The following is a 15,779-nucleotide window of genomic DNA, read 5'->3' on the forward strand; positions in this document are numbered from 1 at the left end:
TTGGTAAGTGAAAAAAGAAACAGATTGACCATTACAGCAAAAAATAAAATTGCAAATTAAACTCATTCTAATGAAATTGCTTGCAAAGAGTGCTACTTCATCTCACGCAACTTTCGTTAAAAGAGTTTGGACTTTGGAGTACCTATTTCTTTGAGGTAATGTATTTAGAGCTGAATTCTGAATCCAAAAGATCTGAAAAGAAACTTTCTAAATTTTTCCTCTTACACTTTGTATGCATTTAAAGCCAGACAAGTTCCACCAAAAAAAGTAAAAATTAAAAAAAGTATTGTATTTTGTGTTTAATAGCTTTGAACAAATCCAAAATTGAACTTCATACGACTGCTGTGTTGCATCTAAATGATCACTATATTATAGCTGAGATGGGACATACAAAAAACTCAAAAAATAAAATGCCTGGAGGTTTGCAATGAATTGTTTTTCATTTCTTCAGCAACTGCTGCATAGTGATTGATCCAGTACTATACAACACAGGAAATTAGCAATTAAAGGCTTCCATGCATCCAGCATTAGATCCTACAAATCCTGTTAACCACAGGAGCAAAATTAGAAGAACAAGAGGAATCAACAAAACTAAAAAGTGCTTATCATAAGCTGTATGGAATTTGTCCTTTGCTGAAAAACATGAAAACTCTGCACAGATTGCATGCACAAGAGTATTTAATGTAGGATTATAACTCAATTAAGACAACTATTTCTCTGATCTAATTCTAAGGCATTCTGCAGATGTCTGTGAATCCCAGACTGTAATACAAATTTCTTTCTGTTCTCCGTAATATAAACTCACATTTTATGAAAAGATGCATTTAGCCTTCTGTCTAGGAAAATAATCTTCACAATGTTGGTCGAAAGATACACTACTGTTGTAGATGAATCTAAAATAAGGTAAACTAAATTAACATACACAACATTAAATGTGAACATCGTCCATATATGTAAATATGGCATTAACAGTAAAGCCTAACTGATACCCTTGTTTCCTTAGGGAAAGCTTGGACCATGTCCCGGAGCACAGAGGACACAAATTCCCAGCCCAGCAGGAGCCATGCCAACCCCAGAACTGGAGGCAGCATCACACACAAGGCTGCACACGCAAGTTGCAGAAGACTGCAACTTCAGACCCCGAGCCAGCCTGGAGATCACTGCGCTGTGCCTTGTTACAGGAATAAACAATGTCATTTCTCTGTTCCAATGTGAACTAAAGTGCATCTACACCATCATTAATCACACGAGACCATTTTGCTTCAGATTTGTCAAAACTAATTCAGGTTTGCTGAATTTAGTGACAGATACAGAATTTTATCTACAACAGGAGAAGAAAAAAAGGTTATGTAAACTTTGCTAACATAGCCAGACAAATTAAATTGTTAATCTGTGCCTAAAAAAAAGGTCACTATTAGCTCAGGGTTAACTAAAACTTCTTCGTTAATCTCTGACCTAATTTTGACCTCTCTAGTTAATTGCAGAAATGCTTTCAGTTAATATATTGGTTAGCTGTGTTTACACCCCTCCTTCTGTAGTTTCTTGTCTTGCAGCTCATAAATTAAACACAAAATATCTTTTTCTAAGACAAATTAGTACCCAATTTGCTCCATGTTCTTACCTAGAGTGGAACTGATAGTAAAGACAAACATTAAGCATTTTAATCTGTTTCATCAAGGAGGCACTTATGAAGAAAGTAACATCAAAATCTTTATTTCACTTTTTTTCTCCAGATCATAAAATATTACTTCACAAAGCTTGTAAAAATACCCAATTCTTCTGCTTCTAGCAATTCCCATTAGAAAGAGGTACAGTTAAATCACTGTTAGAAGAGAAGAACTAATTAAAGACCACATGTAAATCTAATGGATCTGCAATCACGTTAGTAGTTGTATCCAGACATAATTATTTGTCATTGCATCATACTTCTTACAGGGCTGTTTACACTTGGCTTGTTTAATTCCTTCTAGTATCATAATAATTGTATGTCAGGGTATGGGTATGACATATCCATATCCATAAAACGTCCCCTTCTGCAGAAGAGTGGTTTTTGCTCAAGTAAAAGTGAAGCACCTGAGTTATAATTCCAAAATGAATTTCTTTACATTCACCTTTTCTTTTTTTTTTTTTTTTAAAGTCAGAAGTGTTCAGATTCTGGTAAAAACATATGTGCGCTTAATTTAAAAATTAAGTCTGAGAGAGAAACTAAACTTGACTGCATTGTAAAATGTATATAAATTTACGAAAAGGAATTCTAATATTGTAAGAGATAAAAATCTCAAAGTTAAAAAGAACTGTACAAATAGCATGCCTTATGTTCATCTGAACTAAGTAGTATAAGGAATTACAGTTTGAAAACCTAGTGTAATTAGATACTGAAGTTAAAATGCTCAGTAGAAATTCAATATACTTCTAAATGTTGAAGCCTTGCCATTCCATTACATTCATATTCCTTGCCTTTTTGTACTGACAAAACCTTCTCCAAAGTAAATTTATCCAGTCATATTGAGGAACGTACTTGTCACTCAAGAGATAAAATAACTCTACATTATGCTCAGAGTTTTCTTCTTCTTTTCTATTGGAAATGAGAACGTTCTTCTATCATCTGAACAAAGGCACCTGGCCTACTGCGAAAATGAAAAAGCTTGTCCATTACTGTTTGTCGCATTGGTAGATAAAATCTTGCCCATGAAAGGCCTAAAAGTTGTTTTATTACAGTACAGTCAACCATTTGGATCAAATCCAGATTCATATTTATTTGCTAGCTGCAAATAAATCCCACTGTACTGTCAGTACAGTTTTCTTATATTTTAACGTTATTCAACAAAAGCTCCATTCTTCTGAGTTTGCGCTTATTCTTTGGCATTGGCTTGTCATATAAGCCATTTTTGAGAAGATGCTCCTTGCTGTGATGGATCTGGGCACCATGCTGAAGCTGGAAAGAGCACAAAGCTTGAAGTGGACGGAGTATAGTCTGCAGAAAGATGAAGGGGTGGGGAGAGACAAAAAACCCCAAACTTTTAGTAAGCTGTTTCAGAGACATCAATTATTCCAGGTTTTGTATTCAAAGACTACTTAAAAATGCTGATAACATATAATTTGGATGATAAATGCTGATATAATATAACCTTTGGAGACACAGAGAGCATAGCTGAATAGGAGATGTACTAAAAAGAAGCCACATAGCAGACATATATCCACCTAACTGCTGTTGTCTTTCACTCCTTCCTTGGACCCACTCAATCCTGACTTCAGCCCCCAGCTACATTACTGTAAGTTACGGCTTTAACTTGGCCTTAACAATGGACTACAATCAATTACTGTGGCTCAGCCAATAAGCTGTAATAAAATAAGTAACAATAACTAAGCTGTTTGTGCTTGCATGAAAATACCTTGAGGCAGGGTTTTAGAAAGAGGAGGAACTCATGATCAAGGCAGCTGGACTGCTATCCTGGAGACGACTGTATTCCCACTCCTGACCAGCAGTATTACGTAGGACTAATGAAGCCACACAAACCAAATTTATCTCAAGTGGTTCCTAATTGTAGGTTCTTCATTTTCTGGTTGCCTGACTCAGTATCACGGGGCCTCATGCGCAGATGTGTAAAGCAATCACAAATGTTACTGCAGTCAGCAGGAGTTGAGTTTCTACCAAGTAAAATGTGACTCTCTGGAGCACACAGGACTTAAATAGGGCATCAAACTAAGTGCCCATTTTTAACTTTCATGGCTATTGACTTCAATTCGCCATCTTTTATGCTGGGAATAGCACTCACTCACTTCAGAGAGGGTATAAAAAAGTGCACGAATGTTTATGAAGCTCTTGGCTATTGCAACATTTATAGACGGACCTCTGAGAAACTGGTAATTTTGTCTTTTAAAACTAGGCTGGGCCAATTCAAGGGATAAAACAGAATACAGGACTGGGAATTGTACACACTAACAAAACATTCACCCTGGATCTGAATAAGACAGAAGTCCTAATGAAGGAAAAATATGCCATCATTGTCCCAGCACACCAAAGGAAAAAGTAAATGTACAACCCCCACTTTAATTTCAGTATTTCTTTTTTGTCATGGGTTTAACTTCTATAACATTTAGTAATTAACATAAAAGCATATGATAGCCACACTGTCATAAAAGATACACAAGTTTCTAGGACAGTTTCTTTACAAAGAGTTCAAATTTCTGAGCCATATTTTCTTGTGTGGCCACACACTTTGTCCCAATCTGGTTCTAAATGCAATTGATGTAACGTTGAGGCGACTCTCTAGGATAACAGAGGCAGACACAGGGGTGGCATACTGTACACTATGCCAATTGCAGAAGCAATTTTTGACCTGGGAACCTTTTTTAGTAGGCAGAGGTCAAGTACCAAAACATTGATTATCTGATGGAGAGGGATATGAGCATCCCAGGGCGGACACTAGACTGTACTGAATACATGGATGAGCTTTAAATCTCTTTCACACACTCTTCTGTACTACATTCTGGGCACACAATCAGATTGCAGACCTGAGCCTATGTTGCAAAACTACTCATAGGTCTTTTTCAAAAGGCTTATTAAATTGGTATTACTAATGTCAGCAACAAAAGATTAAGAAGGATATTACCTTAATGATCTCTTCCATCACAGACTAGTGGCATCACAACTTGCAAAGAAAAGGCTAATGTCCAATTAGTATTCTCTGACCTGGGATAAAATTAAACTCAAGACCTGTTCAGTCACAAATTCCTCCAACAACACGGAAGAGCTGTCAGCTGGATGGCAGGAAGACATAACCCAGTGGGTTGAATTCCACAGCTGCAGGAGTGCAGGAGGTCAATAGGTCAGTGGGACAGGCTTACAAAAGCATTTTATCTTTGAGCTAGCTGTGAGGGGGCATTCAGACCATCTCTGCCATCTAGTTCTTGCAGAAAGCAACTTACTACTTTCCATGCAGTGAAACAGTCAATCGGCTGTCCCCAACTGGATCAGCTTTTATATTTTCGAGACTCAAAGATCACCTTGCTGTGCTTTGATTTCAGAGGATCATTTAAAAATACAGATCTATTAAAAAGATAATGGTTATTTGACTCCAGTAAATACTCAGAGACCAACACATGCTAAAACAAAAATTAATCCTACCTGACTGCTAACTAAACAAAATTTTTTAGAGTCTCAGACCAGTTATTCTCAATGCCAGCCCAGTAATTTTAAATTCAGATCTTAACTGAAGAAGTTAACTATTTAAGGGTAAATACTTTAATATCCTATGTAAGATAGAAAGGTTACTGATACTAATCTCCAAATTTTCTTCAGTTTCTCACATCCTGGAAATACTTTTCCCTTTTAACAAGTTGTATCCAAAGGTATTTTACACATTCCCAAGAGCCTCAAACTCATAGTACCTGAAATAATACTATTCCCCAGTATTAGAATATTAAGACACTGGTGAAAATATCTGAATGTTTCTACAATTTTTTTCTCAACTGAAGCAAATAAACATTTTAAGGTGTGCATATCTATACACTGCCTCCTTACATCTATTATAGGATACACGATTTAAAATTCATAAACTCTTCTGACTTTAAGCGGCTTTGGGTTTTATCTACCATTCGGAAAAAGTACAAGAAAGTCAATGGCATAAAGCCTTCAAGACCCAGCACAAAAATTTCATTCCAAACACTGCTTGCCACATTGTTCAGTACCAATGAATCACTAATCAACTAAATAATCCACATGTCTTTCTGGCTTTCTGAAAATTAGGCATTAGAGTGGTTATGGGCTATAATTTCTGCCAAGTTTACTCATGTCTTCCTTTGCTGTAAAACACTAATCATACTTTACATTGAGTATAACTTTGGTAACATAAGAGTGCAACATGTAAATTCCATACACTACAGTAACTGAACAGTTGTTAACTGTTAATTACGTAGTTAACTAACACAGTACATAAACCAGAGTAGTTGTCAATACACTATAATTAAGAAATACCCAAAAGAAAACTTTGTTAAAGAAATGTCAAGTGAACTTAGAAAAAGATCACTGGAAGAGATAACACTGCATCTCTGCACTATTTGCCCTGTAATACACAGAGTAATACTCCTACTTGTTTCGGGCTAAATCCCCAACTGTCATCTCTACAGATTTTTATTCTGTATTGTGGAAAGCATAACATATATTTGTTGCCTTATAAACCAACTTTTTTAAAAAAGTAATGTGCAGGTCAAGAGAATCTGAGTCACTTTTCTCATCATATTTAGAATTAGAGGAAGAAGTGTGCAAGAAAGTAGCACAGGATGACAGAATGTGATGGGAAAGAAGAAAGGTAGAAGGAAAGAACAGGGCTGCTGAGTTAAAAATGCATAAAAGGTACAAGAGAGAAACAGTGAACAGAGAAGACATGTTAAAAAGAGAGAAGAAAAGGGAGATTGAGTAACAACTACAGGAAAAAGGGAACTCAAGTCCTGACACAAATGAACCTCAAGACTGCACAGTGAAAACACGTAAAAGTGGAAGTGTCTGGGGAAAGCACTAGACAACTAAAGAAAAGGAAGGAAAAAAAACCAAAGGAAAAAAAGAGGAATTGATGAGATGGGTTGAGACGGTAGCAGTTGTTTTCAATAACCAATCTACTACTCCATACACAACATGGGCTGCCAGGGTAAAACAGGTCTGTAAGGTAAGTAGTCTGCATTCAGCCTTGATGGACATTGCAGCACCAAATATGATCAGTAACAGGACACGATCTGACCCTAACTAGTACTTTAAACATCATCAAAGGAAGATTTTTAGCTCAGAATCTTGCCCAGATTTATCTTCAGAGAACTCTTTATGGCAAAATAGCCAATCTAATTCCATAATGGGATAGACAAAAAAATAGCGTACTAGAATTTAACATACTGAAAAGAAGAATAGCAAAACAATCATACAAGATCTTTGTATCTAACAAGTTTCCTCAGCAACCTGATAGCAATTTTGAAGGAAGAAAAGGAAAACTACAGAGACTTTTGGAACATAACGAGTCACAGTAATCTGAACATACTAGAGTTAATAAATATCGAAGAAAAATAGTTTCTATTGGTACCTTCTTGGTTTAGTTTGCTATGCAAGAAAACCATTACAAAGTTGTTAAGATTTTGATTTTGACTGTCAAATGTGACATTAATAGCTAAGTACCTTCACTGTCCCTCTACTATTCATAAAAGAAAAACTCAGATGTTTAAAATTACATACCTCTTGTATACTATTATTTTTTTCCATGATAGTAAGAGCAACCGCTGCACATTCAAGTGTAGACAGACAGGTGTTTGTTGGCTGAGTACGAATTACGTATTGACTTGAAATGTTGGTTTTTATCTGCACCTGAAAAATAGCAAACTCTACTAAAATAAACAGGTCAGTATAGCAAACAACATACTTCTTCCCTATGCTAAGCAAAACACAGTCCCTTCCCCTCTGTGGTGAGTTGTTATCTTTCCTTTTTGCTGTTTTGTCTCTCAGTAGCCAATGATATTATGCTACTGTTAAGTATAATACTATAATACCTGTGAGTTGCCATAAGAGACAAGAACTGCCCATTTGTTACTGTACAAACATGTAAAGAAAATACAATTGTTTGTTACAGAAAGACTGAGTGAAATTTTAGCAACCAATTTCAGTTGTCATAGATATCTTATAACAAAAATAAAATTATTCACCTATGCTTGTTTTATCGCACACTCTAAACACACATGCGATCCCGTACAATGTATAAGGATTGTATAGGCACTGACACTATTTACTTCGGTTAAGTATTATTTGTAAAGTTCTGAATGGAAGACTTTTAGAAATTACATTTATTCATATAATGTACTAGGTCACTGATTAGAACTATTTGTTTACCTAAATCATATTTGAAAATGATTTATTGCCTCTGCTTCAAGTGATAACCACTCTATACTATCTCACAAGTTAAAGGCTTTTAAGAAAAAGAAATTTAATTCAACCACTACACTGCCTATTAGCTCCAAAATCTTCTACTGAGTTTACAAACAGCAGCTGAAACATCATAGAACTTACATTATTAGACTTTGTGAGAAAATTCAGATATTATTCCTTTATTCCTAAAATTTCCATCTCCATGTATGTTTAAAATATAATTGCCAAAGAATGTTTTGGCAACATGGTCACTATTCTTAACCAAAAATTATCAGTTCCTTTCCAAAAAATTGTATTACAACAAACCCTAAGGAATTATTATAAAAGAGCAAATCAATTCTCTTTTTTTTTTTTTAATCTCATCCCAGCATTTTATTTTTCCTTCTTCCCAAAAACATGACTGACTGTTTCCAATGGCCATCATAATGTTGCTCCCATTCTGCTTGGCAGAGGCTTTTCAAGCATTCCTCACTTTGCTCAGTATTTTTCTTCTTGACTTTTCCCATTTTTGCTTTTATTTGTAATGCTTCATTTTCCTTCATCTCTTTTACATGCAATCACCCATTCTTAAAAGTCCAGGATATCTTATTTATAAAAGGGAAAATCCAAGCTGCTGAAGAAACATGAATAAGATCAAATTCTTTACCTGAATAAGATCAAATGGCTTTACCTGATCCCAATGTAATAAGAATTAAAAACAAATAAATAAAAATAAGGCAACAAAAGAAGAGGAAAGCCATTCTGGAAAGGACAACTAAGTTACCTATAGAAGTTCAGTATACCCAACTACAGGAGAAGACAGAAAAATGTACCTTTGTGACAGAAGGTCCTAACTTGTTTATCAAAGGAAACTTTTTTTTTTAAACACTAGTCTTGTTATTGGGTAGGATTGAAGGACCAAAACATGCACATTTCAGAATATTTTAAAAGTTTCCAACAATAATTGTTTAGACAGTTTGGAGAGATCACTTTCAACAGCCAAAAAATACACTCTTGGATTGCGAAATTGAGGAGATATATGCATGCTAGATATGTAAAGCATAGAGCATACTAACATTATGATTTTTGCATTATGTAAAAATACATTTGTATTATTTTCACAACTGCAATACTGGAGGTGTCATTTTAATTATATAATTTTAAAATCACATCTTCCAAAATCCATTTTGCCCGCTTGAGTGAAGATCGATGCTTTTGCTATGTTAAGGCTGCTTACTGTAATAATTACCTGGAATGCATTGTAGTTTTAATCAGGTCATACAATTATCAACTGCTAATTAAACTGAAAATGTGCCACTGTTCTCAAAGCACATATAAATTAATCTTTCCTGAACATACTTAATGTTCTTAGATATTTGAAAGTAATGGTTACAGGTGATGATATACGGAGTTATTTCCTGCAAATTCAATGGTCATCTCCACTTAAACCTCATTTTCATTTTCTGCAGCTATTCACCATATTTCTGCAAATTAATTGGTACAATGTATGACAAATTACTCAATGAATGTCTATGACTTACTATAAAGTCAAACCTGATATTTTATATTTAAAGCAAAGATAGCTGAAGTAGTTGATTATTCCATGCCTGTAAACTTAGGGTGTTTAGTCTCTAGCTCTGTATTTCGACTGTCGAAAAAAAGAATTTATACCTAGCACCTCATTAGCAGATTATGCTTGCTATTACACTATATTAGAAGACTATCATACAATCTTTAATTTATAGTCATGCTGTAGAATTTTTATCTACTGTATAAAAGATGTTAGCAGTTACTTTGACACTCAATAGCAAATTCGTTCCACATGCTGGGGAACAGATCCAGGGCAGATTCAAGAATGAAGCTAGTGGATACATACTAGCCGTTATGAACTACCTTCTTCAATTTGGTACTGAAAAATCAAAAAGATAATAAATTGATTTAGGAGAGAAAATGTAGAATTTGGATATCAGTGTATGTAATGAAAAAGAAAATGAAAATGAAATTATATTTTCATTTGCTGTTCTTCAAGGTTCACTTTGTTTTTATGCTCCATTTATTGGGACAATGTATGGATCTCCATCATGACAGAGTAGGAATCCGGCTAGCTATTTCAAGCATACAGAGATCTATGCTGCAGGGAGCTTTTAGTCCCTACTTAGAAATTCCCAGATAGGTATTAAAAACTAGGGTAAACTCTGCCCATTGTTTCTCCAGCATGTATCCGAAGCAGCAGAGCAGAAACATATCCACACTTTTGCTCAACAGCTGACAGCCACATTCTTCATAGAGTCTCTCTACAGAGTTTGAAAGAAACCATGTCATCGACCACCAGCAGGCACACTGGATTAATTCTTTGTCTGTCACCTGCATATATCAAATCCAGTTGAACAAACTTAATTCAAAGTTACGGAAATGTTCCTCCACAGTTAATGTAAACAGAATCAGATTGTCTACCTCTTACATGACACTCAAAAAGCTCAGAATGAGTATACAGAAATACTCTATTTAAGTACATTTCAAAACAACAATCATGATCTTTTGTAACCAATTCTCCATAAAATGATAAAGATATCATGATACAAGAATTTACTTTTATTTTTTAGCTGTCAAAGTAATTTGCAAATCATATGCACACTTTGGAATAATTTCAATTACTTACAAAATACAGCAGTGTCAAGTTGAAAAAACAGCAGCCTATTTAACACAAGTCACCAAAATAAACAACAGCAGAAGACAGAAGATGGAAACTATCTCAACCAATTCAAACTAGAAAGAGGAATTTAGATAAGCTGAATGCAATTACTCACTGGAATTTAGCCAAGACCCTGAAATGAGTGTATCTATTCTCTTTATAAATGCAAGGGAGTTTGGGGGCTTAGTTTCCAAGCCATTAGAAGCACGAAGCAACACATACAATCAAGTCCAATTTCTACGTGTAGCTCAACACCCAGCATTTCCAAAAGCTTGAATGTCAGCAATTTTCACAAACTGTTACACTAACTTAATAAACATTGGCTTCTCTGCCAACACACCACCCTCTTAGCTAATGCTACAGCCTTTGAGCATTTACAAAGGATTTGAACTACAGTAAATATAGTGACCCTTTAGTATTTCTCAGGGCTGAGTTGTTCTTCCATGGCTCTCTTTAGAGATGCCTCAGGCAAGTGAAGACCCAGCTGGTCCTGTTCAGCTATTCAGAATTGATGGAAACAAAAGTGTTGCCTTGATGGGGTCAAAGACCTGCTGTTTGAAATTTTAAAAATTTAAGTCAGTAAAGACAGGCAACTGATTTCTGCTTTTCTTTTAAATATTAGGACTGGAGCTCTTGCAGAAAGTTCCAAGTGCTATCCTCAGTCATCTCCTTAATGTCAATATCCTGATCTTTTACCTTTTCTATGCTGATTTCTTCATCATTACTCTTACTAGCTTTACTCTCCAAACACAATCCAGCATTATGCAAAATTATATTTGGAAAATAGTGCACCTCCCAGAACACAGAAAGGCTATGAAGTGAGTATACCTGTCTCACAAGGCACGCTCAACAATTTTTTGTTTTGTCTGTCCTGTTTTCTGCAATTAAGACTACAGGCACCTCAAAACAGGCAGAGGAAAACCCTATCCTTCTGTGGCTTCTACAAAAAACTTACTACTTATTTTAAGATCCCCTCCTCTTTTACTTATGTTGATAGTGTCCTTAAAAGATTTGAATTTCTGTTTGGGAATTAATTTGTTCAACTCTCAGAGAATGAAGTAACCAAGTACCAGTCGTCTATCCTACTTAACATAGGCAGTAGTTATTGTTCATATGTACTGCTACTTTAATAAGTATCTTCCAGAAAAAATACCATAAGCCTTTTTTTTAAAGAAACTCAAAAGGCACAAACAAACCCAGAAGGAGTACAAATGCATCCTGCTATCTTGTCCATCATTCTGGAAACTAAGAAAAAATTGTTTTTAATGTGCTAAAGAGGAAGATCATTCTCCATGTGCTGGTGCACAACCAACCTCAGACAGAAAAGAGAATCAGGCATGGGAAAGATCTTTCACACAGTATCCAGTTGGCACAAACACCTTTTACCTGTAAGCCAAAACAAACTATTTTCTATATGTTATAGAAATTTCATGCAGTTAAATAAAATTACCTTTGTGACGGAGAAGATAGCCTGAGTAAATTTAGTCTCAGCATGCTACTGAAATTTAAATCAGGAATATAAATAAGTTATTTTGTTCAAAATCCTACCTTTAATTTAAAGTGACATCTTAAGAGCACTCTATTTCTAAATACTGGAGGGAATAAGTGCCATGCAACCATCACAAATGGGTAGCCTGAAAGGGTGCATAGATGTAACAAACCCCTCTGTCCGCTTTGAATATCTTTTGATTGAATGTTTAGACATATCCATGACATTCCTGTGTATGCGCTGTGTAAAATGGTGAAACAAGTCATAGATCATATTGTGACTTTCAGGTAAACTTGAAGAAATTTGTTCAATTTCTATGAAACTACAAGATATTTAGCACATTGTCTCAGACAATTTCCAATGAACCCCAAAAACCTTTTTCTTTGTGTATCTCACAGACCCTTCCTCTCAGGCATTTTATGGTGTCAGGTTAGACTCCAGAGGCTTATCACTACAACAAGCCTCCAGACATCTCACTTTCATTGATGTCATGCTTTCATTTTTAGACAGAGTTGATTGACAGGAAAAGAAATTAAATTGCAAAAGGAATGTGTCCTTTTCAGACAGAAATTGTTACATCAACTTCCTACAGGACATTTTTAGGATAAATGGGAAGGGAGAAGGTGAAAAGGAAAGGGAAAGGGAAGGGGAAGGGAAGAAGGAAGGGGAGGAAATTTGGCAAAAAAACCCCACAAGTATATACAATTTCTCCACACACTCCCCACCAAACTTTAAGTTTTTAGAGTGGTCCTACAGGACTTCAGCCAATTAGCCCAGTAGAGATTCTTTCCCAAGGGCTAGGCAAGGAAGCAATGAACATAAAAAGGAAATATTGCCTTTAAAAAGCAAATCAGGGTAAATGCAAAGCTCTTATGATCATACAAGATAACATTACATTTTCCACATGTAAAAGACTGTAGTAAATGAAATGGTAGGAAAAAAACACTGTAAACAAAACCCATTACCAATACCATCATTTAGCTGTGGAAGACAAGTCTCTCACATTACAAGCTTCCTACTTTGTAATTTAGCTTATGTAAAGACTGGAGAATTTGACACATAAACATGAAAGTTCCATTTATTAAATACTTGAAAGAATTGAAGCTAAATACCTACTAAAGTAAAAAAATAGCAACCAAATTAGATACCTCACTTTTCTAAATATATCTGTAATCTAATCTATATGTTTATATTGATCATCTTTACCCATGATACTGTATGAAGTTAAGGTAAAATTCAGGTTCCAAAGCACAATTTTCTTGCAGAAGAATCTGGTAGTTCAAAATACTTAGTATCATGTGTGCAGATTGTTTTGAGAAAGTCCAACAACAACCTAATAATTCCTTAGGCTACATATTTCTCTCTTCAATGCACTATGAAATCAAAGATCTAGGCAAAAACATGGATGAGTTTGCAGTGGCCTCCTTAGCACTTCGCTTGTTTTATACAACTATTTATAACACACCCTTCTTCTGTCTATACAATCATTTCTGAAGTGGTTTTACCACGAATCTCATTACAGTTTTGGTAGGAACTCAAAACTTTTAGCATCTTCTCAAAGATACTAAGAGAATCCAACAGTTTAGCACTTGACACATGTTGCAAATCAAATTCTCCTCTTTAGATTGTCAAATAAGGTAGTAGAAACACCTGCAATCTTTAGAAGCATCACCAAAGTAAACAATGTTTTGGAAGTTATTTATTTCAAATGCTTACGCCCATCTGCATATACCCATTCTGAATCCTTAATGTTACATACGATATGGAAGGGGTAAAATTATGGAATCACAATGTTTCAAACCATTTCCCATGATGTTTGTCATCGCTTATACCATGCATGGAAAACATATAGCATGAAATAAGTGTCCACTCCAAAAGAAGTTTGGAAAATAAACCTATGCCTACCTGAGAACCTGTTTTTTAAAAGAAGAAAACAGGATATTCAGGCCTACATTTAATAAATAAGATTTAATCACTAACTATATATATATAAAAAATAAGTAATTTCTTCAGTACTGATGCTCTGCAGAAAGTATCTTAACTTACTAGATAAGTAACATGAACTTTTACATTAATGAAAATCATCATCAGTAGAAGTTATCTAAAATGGCACTTTACAAGTGTCAAGACCAGGCTGCTGACAGTGACAGGTAAGTATCAGCCTCCAGTGCTGGAAGGAGGTTGAATAAAGTTTATTTGTACGTATCCTGCTTCCCTGAAAGAGAAGACACTGAACTTGATGTTAGGAAATAATCTGAGCTCACTAAATCACAGTGCAACTTTAGGGAAGCCACCTTCCTTCTGTGTGCTCCAAAGTCTCTATCTGTAAGATGATATTTACCCAATGCTGTAAAGCTCTTTGGAGGCTGAGGGAATGAATGATGGAGAAGCAGGACAGAAATCAGAAACAGTAAGTGCTGTTACTGGAGATAAGAGCAGCATCTTCCTTCTGATATTTTTGTGCAATATATTTCTATAAAAACTATGGAAATGGCAAGGAGAAAAAAGCAAACAGTAATTGCGCCAACCTTTCTTATGTATAGGGATAAAAGAAAATCAAGGTTCCCTTCGCTATTTCCCCTGCGTTTCTTGTATGAATATTTACAAGTGCAAGAAGCACTAAAAAAACCCAACCAACCAACCAACCAACCAACAACCCCACCAAACCAAAACCAGAAGGCCTTACTATTATTAAAGAAAGTAAAATAGTATGGTCGATAGTTAAAATAGATAACTAAAATAAAGTCAAAGTACAGACAAGATGCAGTTCTAATCCAGAAGTAATAGTTCAAATTCCTGTAAAAGATGGCAGCCTGAGGCTGACCCACATGGCTTACACAAAATTAAGAGCTAACAGGCAGCGAAATTGTAAAGAAAGGAAAGTCCTAACAGCTAAGGCAAAACAGAAGATAGGACTGACCTAGTAATATTTGGACTATATATTTAGCACAAATAATTGAAATACCATCTGGTTATGGTTTCAAGTTCTGAAACTGGAGGTTTTTACCTCTAACTGAGGAATAGCATAATACTACCATTATGTTAAGTGACAATAATTATATTTAAGTGTGAGTCATACGGGGCATGCCTGGCACTTCATAAAATGACTATGCATTTTTAGTTAATTTCCATGCATTGTAATTTTTTGTATTTAGGGAACGAAAGATCCAGAAATTATTTCTGGTAATATCTCCCTTGCTCTGCTTACATTTCAAAAATGAATGTCAGGCAACAGATCAATATTTTATGCAGCACTATTCTTTTAATAATTAATACAACAGGAAAGTGCTGCGAGTAAATGCAGTCAGTGAGCAGAGTATGGATGTAGAGAATGGGGTCACGAAATGAAGGAAGAAAATTTAATTACATGTATTGTCACAGCCATTTAACTTTAATTACCTGCAAATATCAGAAAATTGAAAAGGAAAATTAAATACCTCAGTGTCAAAAAGTAGCATCAATGCAATGACATTGTTCTTTGGAATCTACTCATTATTTTTGCTTTCTCTGGTTTCTCTTTTTCTCATTATATGTGACTAGTAGTAAGCACTTCCTTGGGAAGGGAAAAGGCAGTGGAAGAGGTTCCTGAGAAGAACTTTTGAAAGGGCAGAAGGGAACATGTAAAGAAAGACTGTAAAAGAATGAAAAAGCCTTTAATCTAGTTATTTGAAAGCAAGCTAAATCAAAATGAAAAATATTTCTAGTTTCCTTTTTAC

At 35.1% G+C, this 15,779-nt stretch overlaps 1 protein-coding gene across 2 annotated transcripts in view; it reads right to left on the reverse strand.

Moving 5' to 3' along the window:
• Positions 1-660: 660 nt before the first annotated feature.
• Positions 661-15,779, reverse strand: part of DTWD2 (DTW motif tRNA-uridine aminocarboxypropyltransferase 2) — a 90,622-nt gene continuing 75,503 nt past the window's right edge. For both annotated transcript variants that reach the window (XM_075741011.1, XM_075741012.1), the window contains exons 5-6: positions 7,220-7,348; positions 661-2,974 (exon numbers count right to left, since the gene is read on the reverse strand). In XM_075741011.1, the coding sequence (XP_075597126.1) occupies positions 2,804-2,974; positions 7,220-7,348 (300 nt within the window). In that variant the 3' untranslated portion in view covers positions 661-2,803. The remainder of the gene's footprint in view (positions 2,975-7,219; positions 7,349-15,779) is intronic.

This window comes from Balearica regulorum, chromosome Z, assembly GCF_011004875.1.
Source record: "Balearica regulorum gibbericeps isolate bBalReg1 chromosome Z, bBalReg1.pri, whole genome shotgun sequence".
In the NCBI taxonomy this organism is placed as follows: Eukaryota; Metazoa; Chordata; class Aves; order Gruiformes; family Gruidae; genus Balearica; species Balearica regulorum.